The sequence below is a fragment of the Natator depressus genome, chromosome 27 (assembly GCF_965152275.1).
Source record: "Natator depressus isolate rNatDep1 chromosome 27, rNatDep2.hap1, whole genome shotgun sequence".
Taxonomy (NCBI): Eukaryota; Metazoa; Chordata; order Testudines; family Cheloniidae; genus Natator; species Natator depressus.
In genome coordinates this window covers 11318982-11328916 of record NC_134260.1, presented here as the reverse complement: position 1 = coordinate 11328916, position 9935 = coordinate 11318982, and the positions used below count along the sequence as shown (strand labels likewise).

The window sequence follows — 9935 nt, the reverse complement described above, 5'->3', positions numbered from 1 at the left end:
CAGCGCCGTGAGACAGACAGAGCAAGGGGGACGCTGATCCCCAAAGCAGCCCTGGCAAGCAGAATGCCAACTCACAGCAAAAAGGGAGAGAGGAGCTACACGAACAGCCCAAGGAGGGAGGGAGGAGCCCAGAGCCGGTGGGGAGCCTTTCACTTCTCTCACAGGGAGACAAGAGTGAGGCAAAGGTAACAGATGACTCAAGCTGTCCTACTGGGAAAGCAGGGCTGCAAAAACTTGTGAGAGTGCAAAAATGTCCCGCCAATCCGCCCCCTGTAACCACTGTCAGCAATATACCATCATCCATCTTCATGATCAGCAATCAGATACTGACCTTCCAGAAGCATCGACGGCAAAACCTGCTGCCTCTTGGGCTGCAAATGGCAATTTACACAGCTTTCTGGGTCAACAAGCCCATGGTGTTTTATTACATTACAGGCACAGTATTACAACCCCATCTGGGAGCTCCCCATTTCTGGGTGCAAGACGGGTGGATGGCAATTTACAGCCTGGTTTCCAACCTTCGAGCGGGAGAGTTTGACGCTCGTCTCCCACAGATTGTTATTGTGACTATGGGGCACAAGCAAGGGAGGAGAACAGGGGGTTCAGAATCACAGAATCGAGGGGTGGGCACCACCCACCGAGGCAAACTAGGGGAAGGAAAAAAGAAAAGAACGGTACTCCACACCCATAGACACTCCTCTGGCCAATGAAGCAGGGACATTAGTCCCTGCACTGAGGGCTGCTTAATGAGCAATTCTGAAGATGGGGGATTACTGGTCTCCAGAGCAAAACTGATACAGTTTGAGAGGCAGCACATTCGACGGCGTGTGGTACGGGGAAGAGCTGACCCGCGCCAGGCAGCATTCTGCTCGTTGTAAGTTTCTCTGCACAGACTTCTCTGATGGCGTCTCCGCTCAGTTGGAATAGAGGCCCGCAGTCATGCTGATCACACAACCGAAGAGCAGTCACATCTCTGGTCTATTGCTTTCTCACCCGCCGTCGCTGCCCCATCCATCTGGCGTTATTTGTACCACTGCGTCTGTTTGGACTTTGGCATGTCATGCTGGATCTCATCAAATTCTTGCGAGGGGTCCAGGATGGGGCCAGGGACCATCACCGTCTGAGAGAGCAAAACACCGAATTAGCTTGCCATCGGACTGACTGCAAAGAAGCTCTGTACTGAAAGCCCCTGAGCTAACAGAAAAACACCTTCCCAGGCTACAAAGCCAACCACAGAGTTATGGCACTGCATAGCCCTCCAGCAGAAAGACGGCCAGATGGTGCATGGGTGGTGGGAACATCCGTGCCCTTTCTCTCGTCTCAGCAGCCTTCCTTAGCTGGAGCCTATTTGCTGTAACAGGTGATTGGCAAAGCAGTAATAGCCCATGCACGTCTCTGCCTGGCCACATGCAGCAGCAGCAAGCCTGGGGGGTGTAAATGGCCAAAAGGGGTTGATCTCCTCCTCCAATCAGCTCTCAGGCCAACAATAATCAGTGTCTATAGCGTATTCCAGCTGAAGACCTCAAATGCTTTACAAACCTTAGCTGATTAAGCCTTCCAACATCCCAAGATTTGGTCAGCATTATCCCCATTTTACAGATGGGGAAGTTAAGTCACTCACTGGAGGACACATAGCATGTCTGTGGCAGAGCCAGGACTAGAAACCCAGATCTCCTGTGCTTTAGCCAGAAGACCATCCCTCTCCCTGTGCCTCCCACACCATTCAAACCCCAAAGCTCCTAGTCCCCATTCCAACCAGCTGCACCAGGCTGTGGCTCAACTATATTTAGCCCCACGTACTATTCTTTGCCCGAATTGTTGTAGAAGCTACTTGGCGATATCCGAATCACACAGAGTGGCAAGAGGGGCTGGTGCGTGCGCCAGAGAGCCTCCGGCAGAAGCAAGAAACGCTACTAGCAGTGAAGCTGCCCAGATCCTGAAAAAGCAGCTTTTGAGCGCAGGACCTGGGGGGTGGTTTTGCAGACTTATCACGTGGTCTATAAAGCAGGAGTGGGTGCCCGCTCTCAGATGTGTTACCTTGATAATGGGGTCCTTTGGCGGAGCCCAGGCTGGCACAATCTTGCCGTGTACCCTCCAAGAGCCATAAGGGTTGACCAGGTGCCTCTCAAATACGACGTACTCCAAGACATCTTTCGGCACCTGCTCCCCACCGTACATCAGCCGCCCAAACCGGTCATAGATAGCCAAGGTCTGTAGGGAGAACCATGAAACCTGTCATGCTGACATCAAATGAGGGCTGGCTGTGCGACAACACGCAGATAAGAGACCGTACCTGCCGGGTGTGCATGCGGACTGTCACCTGTCCATACAGGTTGCCCTTGTTCACCATATCTGGGCACCGAATCTGAACCACCCTGGGAGGCTCCAGCGACTCCACAAAGCTCCAGCGGATGGTATTGTATCTGTTCCCACGCACCATTTCCTAGGGAGAAAATGACGTCACTTAGCAACACGAAGACGAATTGGTCAACAGGCTCCTGCACTCAGGGGAGAGAGACGCTCCAAATCCATCAATGGATAAGTGCGGCATCTGTGCTCACGTGGCGCGATGGTGGGAGATGCAGAACATGAGGGGTTAACCCCAGGCCCCCCCCGGTCGCAGTGCTGAGCACTGTTACAAAAACTCAGTGTCTCTAGGGCACCCTAAAGGGTGCTTAGCTTTCCATGGGATATGGATGAACCCCTTCCAGTATCACCCTTACCCCAATACAAAGGAACTCAAAGACAGGGTTTAATTTACACTTTTCCTTAGCACTGTTTTAGCAGCATCTTAGGGAAATGAAAACAAGGTTGCTCTCAACTGAACTAGGACTCCCCATACATTTCCAGATGCAACAGAAATTAACATGGCTTTGTTTACTTCCTTTGTTCAAACAGGGACCCTTAGTTAGTTGCTGTGGCAGAGCCAAAGGGGCAGCTACAGCTCTTTTTGGGTCTGATTCTGTTGCCACCGAAATCAGCCGGGGAGTCTGGTATTCTCTCCAATGTGGGGAGCAAGCCCATTGTGGAGATCCTACAAAAATGATGTTCATTGTTCTCTAAAAGGTAGATAAAATTCTGGTCCCGTAGCACACAGCAGCATCCCTTCAGCTCCAGTCAGATCCCAAACTCATGTGTTTACAAGACACGTCCATTCTGCCCCCGAGATAAACACGGACTGTATGCTACGAAGTGCCTGGTCCTTAACTCCCAGCTTGACTTGTGTTCTGCCTCATTTCTCGGAGTACAAAGAAAGGAGACAGCTGATGGTTCAGCCCGTTCGTGGTTTCTAAAGGACATGCTGACTCCAGATAAATATTTACCGGGTAGCAGCGTTCAGTCACCAGGGAGTGAAGTTTCTGCTTGTTGAAACTGTAAAGTGAAATACACCACATTACTCCGATGCACGTGCTGAAAAGACACACCCAAGAAGCCCTGCTTCCCACACATGTTGTATATAATCTACTGGCAAAATGCAAAGGGCTGAGCTGTGAACTGGGATTTCAGATGAAGGACAGAGCACAAATGGAACCAGGCCCCAAAGGCAATGACATTTAACAGCAGGTCTCCCTTGGGAAGCCAAGTATGTCTCAGCTGTTTTATTGGCAGTTAAAACTAAGCAAGATGCAATTTTGAAGTGTGTTTTGTCTTATCACTGGAAAATGGTGCAAATCAGCATGACATTATAACACTTAGGATCAAAACAATCCCTCCGGGGCCTGATTTCCATAGGTGCTGAGCATTCACGTTTCCACCAATTTCAGTGAGAGAGGCAGATGCTCAACACATCTGGAAATCAGGCTCCAAATATGTTTGCCACCTCTTGTTTCTTGCTGTCCTTGTCAGCTGGAATTAAAGGAGTATTGGCCTGTGGCATCTCAACCACCTCCTATTCATGGAGGCAGCAGCAGGAAATACATAGCACCTGAGAAACAAAGAGGATCTACTAAAAGAGAGGAGGAAAGAATATGGCACATAAGTAGGGCAAAAGGAAAGCCTTGAAAAACCACAACACCCAGAAAGAACAATTCTTACTTTTCAGAGTAACAGAATTTTGCGAATTCTTACTTTGTCAGGCAATTGTGAGCTTCAATGAATATCTCCTGGGCCTTCTCCGGGAATGTTCTAGTGCTGAAGTCAGGATCATAATCTTTTACCTTCCGGATTCTGCAAAGACAAGGATAAGAAATGCTTTATGATGGGAGCTGGTCTGACGCCCTCAGCGTCCAATGGCTTACAGCTAATATAGTGCCCTTGAGCAAAGAGCAATTCAGAACCCTCATATCCTCCAGAAGATCAAGACAGTTTCACTTGCTTTAATCCCATTTTCCCTTGCGGAGTCACTGATTAGGGACTCCCTGATGACACAGAGTCTCCTTGTGCCCAAGATAAGCTATTACATGGGTGTAGTGTGTGGTCTAGAATAACCAACCACCATACAGCACTTAACATTGCAACAAAAGTCAGGCAATTCACCCCGCAACTAATGCCCCGCGCTCACTCCCAATGGCAGAGACTCATGTTGAAGTTTCCGATCGGTGGCTTAGCAAGTGAGCAGAGGCCGTGGACATGGAAGGGAAGTAGAAAGGAAGGATAGCCTTGTGATTAAGCTACTGGAGTGGGACTCAAGAGTTTGAGGTTCAATTTTCAGCTCTGCCCCTGACCCCCTTGTGTAACCTTGAGCAAGTCATCTAATCCCTGTACCTTGGTTCCCCAAAAGGGGGATGATGCTACTTCCTCTCTCCTCCCACCCTTTGTCTTGTCTATTTAGATTGTAAATTCTCTAGGGCAGGGTCGGCCTCTTACTCTGTCTACACAATGTCTAGCAAAGTACAGCACCAATCTTAGCTGGGGATTAGGGACACAAGTGTAACACAAACAACAACAAATGAGAGTCTAGCCATCGTCTATCAGGAGGTAGCACATCATGGACACGGTCCCCTGAGGACAAAACACCGATGAGTAAATCACAGACCCCCCCCCGCCCCAAGATTATTTGATGGTATCACAGAGTTAGCAGCACTGACACAGGACAGTACAGCAATAAGGCAAGAGCCGGGTGGAAAAACTGAGCATCCTACAGTTGCAAGCAAGGCTTTGCAGTGGAATTGCTGCTACACCGAAGCAGCTCCTGAACAGAAGCCTGGGATACATACGCTAATTGTGAAGCGGCACTCTGCTTCAGCTGCTCCGCTCTTTGCTTCAGCCCCTCCTTTGACAGAGAAGACAAGCGGGCATCACCCTCAGGAGGCACATAGGGGTCAAAAATTCCAGCTGTGTTAGAGAGAGAGAGAGAGAACAGGAAGAGATCGATACCATGGCAACAGGTTAAGTTCTTCAAGAAACATGAAAGTCTCAAGAGAACAAACAGGTGAAATACTAGACAGCCAGGGAGAAGTAGGAAACTGGATTGCCTGTTTACTCCCTAAATATGTTTTTATCCCAAAACCTAAAGGAAGGGATAGAAGTACAGTGGGGATTAAAAATCTCAAAGGTTCAACAATGGTTGCCAATCACTGCTAGGGCACTGGCCCCAAAACAGCACAGGTTTGGACCTAAAGTTATTAACATCTTTTGGCTCTTGGGTGGCCCCTGAGAGAGGTGTTTGGTGAGTCTCAATCCAGGTTCCACAACACAAGAAACACCACCACAATCAGCAATAACTGGCCCACTTCGTGGCAGATTGGGGTTGAATGGGTCAGAGAGACTGGACGCCCCTCACAACCCTAGAGGCGGTCCCTGCAGATCACAGAAAGGCACATTCCTGTGGGGGAAACGAAAGCTTGCCATGCACCATCCATCCCATCTCTGATCCATTAGTCTGGCACCATTCAGCAGCACTAAATAGAAGTTAAGTGTGAGGATTATTCTCTCCACGAAGAGGCAGTGAATGTAATCAGAGGCAACAGCCCCATTTTGAACCAATGCACTGGATTGAGAAAGGTCCCAGATTTGTTCGGTTACTGGTCCCACACTTCCGCCTAGGATTAGTTCTCCCTTGATCCCACGTCCAACTCACACCCCTAGAAGACACCAACACCATTTTGATCCTGTTCCTACCTGTGCAGGCAAGATGGATGGGGCGTTCTGGGGGCTCATAAGGGATCACAATGCCTGCAGCCCTGGCTTTCAGCTTCTGCTCCTCCTGAGTCATATGCTTGGCATTGACAGAAGGAGGGACAAAGTGCCGTCTCTTTGTTCTCACTGGGACCAGAAGCGAGGTCTGAGTCAGTCTAGTAGGACTGAGTAAGGGTTCTACACCCTGAGGAAAAGATGCAGATAGTCAAGCACCCAGCCTTCCTAGCCGCCTCCTCACCCCCCGGCTCACTCGGCATCCCCCCCCCAACAGCAGAGCCTCCCCCTGCAGCTCAATTTGCATGCCCCCACATGCTCACTCTGTATCCTCCCTAAACCTCACAGCCTTCCCGCAACTCACTCTATATCCCCCCAAACCTCACAGCCCTCCCCAGCTCACTATACACCCCCAAGTTCTACAGACCCCAGCCCCAAACTGCATCCCCCAAAACCCCACAGCCCTCCCCCCGGCTCACTCTGCGTCACCCCCCAAGCCCCGCAGCCTCCCCTCCCCCGGCTCACTCCCCGTCACCCGCCAAGCCCCGCAGCCTCCCCCCCCCCCGGCTCACTCCCCATCACCCGCCAAGCCCCGCAGCCTCCCCCCCCGGCTCACTCCCCATCACCCCCCAAGCCCCGCAGCCCTCCCCCCGGCTCACTCTCCGTCACCCCCCAAGCCCTGCAGCCTCCCCCCCCGGCTCACTCTGCGTCACCCCCCAAGCCCCGCAGCCTCCCCCCCCCCGGCTCACTCTGCGTCACCCCCCAAGCCCCGCAGCCTCCCCCCCCGGCTCACTCCCCGTCACCCCCCAAGCCCCGCAGCCCTCCCCCCGGCTCACTCTCCGTCACCCCCCAAGCCCTGCAGCCTCCCCCCCCCCCGGCTCACTCTGCGTCACCCCCCAAGCCCCGCAGCCTCCCCCCCCCCGGCTCACTCCCCGTCACCCCCCAAGCCCCGCAGCCTCCCCCCCCCCGGCTCACTCCCCGTCACCCCCCAAGCCCCGCAGCCTCCCCCCCCCCGGCTCACTCCCCGTCACCCCCCAAGCCCCGCAGCCTCCCCCCCCCGGCTCACTCTCCGTCACCCCCCAACCCCCGCAGCCTCCCCCCCCCGGCTCACTCTGCGTCACCCCCCAAGCCCCGCAGCCTCCCCCCCCCCCCCGGCTCACTCCGCGTCACCCCCCAAGCCCCGCAGCCTCCCCCCCCCGGCTCACTCCCCGTCACCCCCCAAGCCCCGCAGCCTCCCCCCCCCCGGCTCACTCCCCGTCACCCCCCAAGCCCCGCAGCCTCCCCCCCCCCGGCTCACTCCCCGTCACCCCCCAAGCCCCGCAGCCTCCCCCCCCCGGCTCACTCTCCGTCACCCCCCAACCCCCGCAGCCTCCCCCCCCCGGCTCACTCTGCGTCACCCCCCAAGCCCCGCAGCCTCCCCCCCCCCCCGGCTCACTCTGCGTCACCCCCCAAGCCCCGCAGCCTCCCCCCCCCGGCTCACTCTCCGTCACCCCCCAAGCCCCGCAGCCTCCCCCCCCCGGCTCACTCTCCGTCACCCCCCAACCCCCGCAGCCTCCCCCCCCGGCTCACTCTGCGTCACCCCCCAAGCCCCGCAGCCTCCCCCCCCCCCGGCTCACTCTGCGTCACCCCCCAAGCCCCGCAGCCTCCCCCCCCCCCGGCTCACTCTGCGTCACCCCCCAAGCCCCGCAGCCTCCCCCCCCGGCTCACTCTCCGTCACCCCCCAACCCCCGCAGCCTCCCCCCCCCGGCTCACTCTGCGTCACCCCCCAAGCCCCGCAGCCTCCCCCCCCCGGCTCACTCTGCGCCCCAAACCGTGCACCCTCCCCCCCCGCGCTCTCTGCGTCCCCCGCCCAGCCGGCTCCACCTGCAGGCACCGCCCGAGCGGCAGGAGCCGGGACAAGCCCCTCTGCATGGGGGCCGCCATCTTGGATCCGCATTGCATGACGGGATGGACGGCGCCAGGGCCGGGGGGCGGAGCCAGTGCTGAGTGCGGGGCAAGGGCGGGGGCGGAGTGGAAAATTCCACGGGCTGCTTCCTGATTTCCCCTCCCCCGCTCAGTGTGCGCGGGGGGGGGAGAAGAGATAGGGAGCCCCCCACGCGCAGTGTGCACGAGGGGGAAGGAGAGGCTATAGGGAGCCCTCCAAGCTCCGTGTGCACTGGGGGGGAGAGAGGGAACCCCCCCAAGCTCAGTGTGCATGGGGGGGGGAAGGAGAGGCAATAGGGAGCCCCCAAGCTCAGTGTGCACGGGGGGGGGGAAGGAGAGGCAATAGGGAGCCCCCAAGCTCAGTGTGCACGGGGGGGGGGAAGGAGAGGCTATAGGGAGCCCCCAAGCTCAGTGTGCACGGGGGGGGGAAGGAGAGGCTATAGGGAGCCCCCCAAGCTCCGTGTGCACTGGGGGGGGGAGAGAGGGAACCCCCAAAGCTCAGTGTGCACGGGGGGGGGGGAAGGAGAGGCTATAGGGAGCCCCCCAAGCTCCATGTGCACGGGGGAAGGAGAGAGGGGGACCCCCCCCCCAAGCTCACTGTGCATGTTGTAGGGTGACTTTGTGTTCACTCTTTTGTTTACTGCTAAGTAGTTTAAAAAGCAGGGGGGGATGGGGAACCCCCCCCCCCAACTCAGTGTGCCAAAGCTAGCTCAGAAAGTGCTGAACGGATCCACATGCCAGCACAGGCCCCGGTGATAAGCCGACATGTACCAATAAGGGAAAGACCCTATACTTTTTATTTGCATCATAAGGCCTCCTTTTAATCATAGTCGAATACTCCCTCGCTGGCCCTGCCTAAGGAACTAAAAATGGAAGCTCCTGGGGCAACAGACATGCTGCCTTCCCTAAGCACCCACATTGTGTAGGGTGGGCTCAAAGTTTTCTTTCCAGACCCAAAAACATTTACTTTGCAAACTGGTCCAGCGAATAGATCACATTTTGACTCTGCATGAGCAGAAATGCATCATTTGTTAAGTCCCTGCAACCAGGTGTTTTTTCCCCTTAGAATAAGTTTTCCTGTATAACTAGACCGTATCGCTATCAGAGAGCCAGCCTCTTCCTTTCCTGGAGGGGTGAAATCAGGCGCTTTGGTTTTTAATCAACAGGCCTGTTCCAACAAGTGCGATACTTTCGTAGCCAATAGCTTAGGGACAACGCCTCAAAAGTCTATTGGCTTCCCTCCAAAGGTAAGGAGACACTTCTGTCTGGCACAGTAGTCGGGGGGGGGGGGTGAAGGTAGGTTGTTAAAACGAAAAGCAAGGTGCATGCTTTGTTTTGTATTCTTTTTATCTTCCACCTGTCATTAGGTGACAAATCGTTAACAACAAAAGGCATATGGACGGCCTGTTCCACTAACAAGAACGCCCATGTGCTTGTGCATTAGGAATATCGGTAGCTGGGCCTCTGGCCATTGCAAAGTAGCCTTAAAGCCCTCAATTCCCCCACCCTTTTCTTCAGATCTTCTCTTAAAATCTTACTTTCTTCTACTTCATCTGAGCCTTTTAATTTCCCCCAGGCCCTCTGCATTAGTCATCATAACACCTCTGTTTTCAGTCATTTCTCAACTCTCTCGTCCCCTGGCTTGTATTATTTAACTCTGCAAAGCATGGACGGTTACAGTCTGTATACAAGTAAAATATAAAGTGTTGTGTAAAAACAAAAATAATTCTTTAGGGCTCCTGGACTGTAATGATAAATAAATATTGAAAAAATGTAATTGTTGCTTGGCAGGTACTGCTACAAAATATCTCCAGGCATGTCCTCCCTCAATGTTTTTGTTCATTTTATATCCGATAGTCCATGGAGGGGGGGAAAACAACACCTCACGAAGCGGGGAGGTCTTTCTATCTGACAAACGCTTGCCCAACAAAGGAGGGCCA

At 54.4% G+C, this 9935-nt stretch overlaps 1 protein-coding gene across 1 annotated transcript; it reads right to left on the bottom strand.

The window, feature by feature from the left end:
• Positions 1 to 403: 403 nt before the first annotated feature.
• On the bottom strand, positions 404 to 8060 carry MRPL45 (mitochondrial ribosomal protein L45). The gene is made up of 8 exons (XM_074940461.1): positions 7936 to 8060; positions 6061 to 6262; positions 5157 to 5274; positions 4069 to 4167; positions 3324 to 3372; positions 2294 to 2443; positions 2038 to 2211; positions 404 to 1120 (listed from the first exon to the last, which is right to left on the bottom strand). The coding sequence occupies exons 1-8, from the start codon at positions 8011 to 8013 to the stop codon at positions 1022 to 1024; spliced, it is 969 nt and encodes a 322-aa protein (XP_074796562.1). The 5' UTR covers positions 8014 to 8060; the 3' UTR covers positions 404 to 1021.
• Between the last annotated feature and the right edge of the window lie 1875 nt (positions 8061 to 9935).

Coding starts and splice junctions, on each gene's coding strand:
- MRPL45 (XM_074940461.1), bottom strand. CDS start 8,013: ATGCAATGCGGATCCAAGATGGCGGCCCCCATGCAGAGGGGCTTGTCC. Junction 5,275..6,060: donor CATCCATCTTGCCTGCACAG/GTAGGAACAGGA, acceptor TCTCTAACACAG/CTGGAATTTTTGACCCCTAT. Junction 3,373..4,068: donor GCTCACAATTGCCTGACAAA/GTAAGAATTCGC, acceptor TTCACTTTACAG/TTTCAACAAGCAGAAACTTC.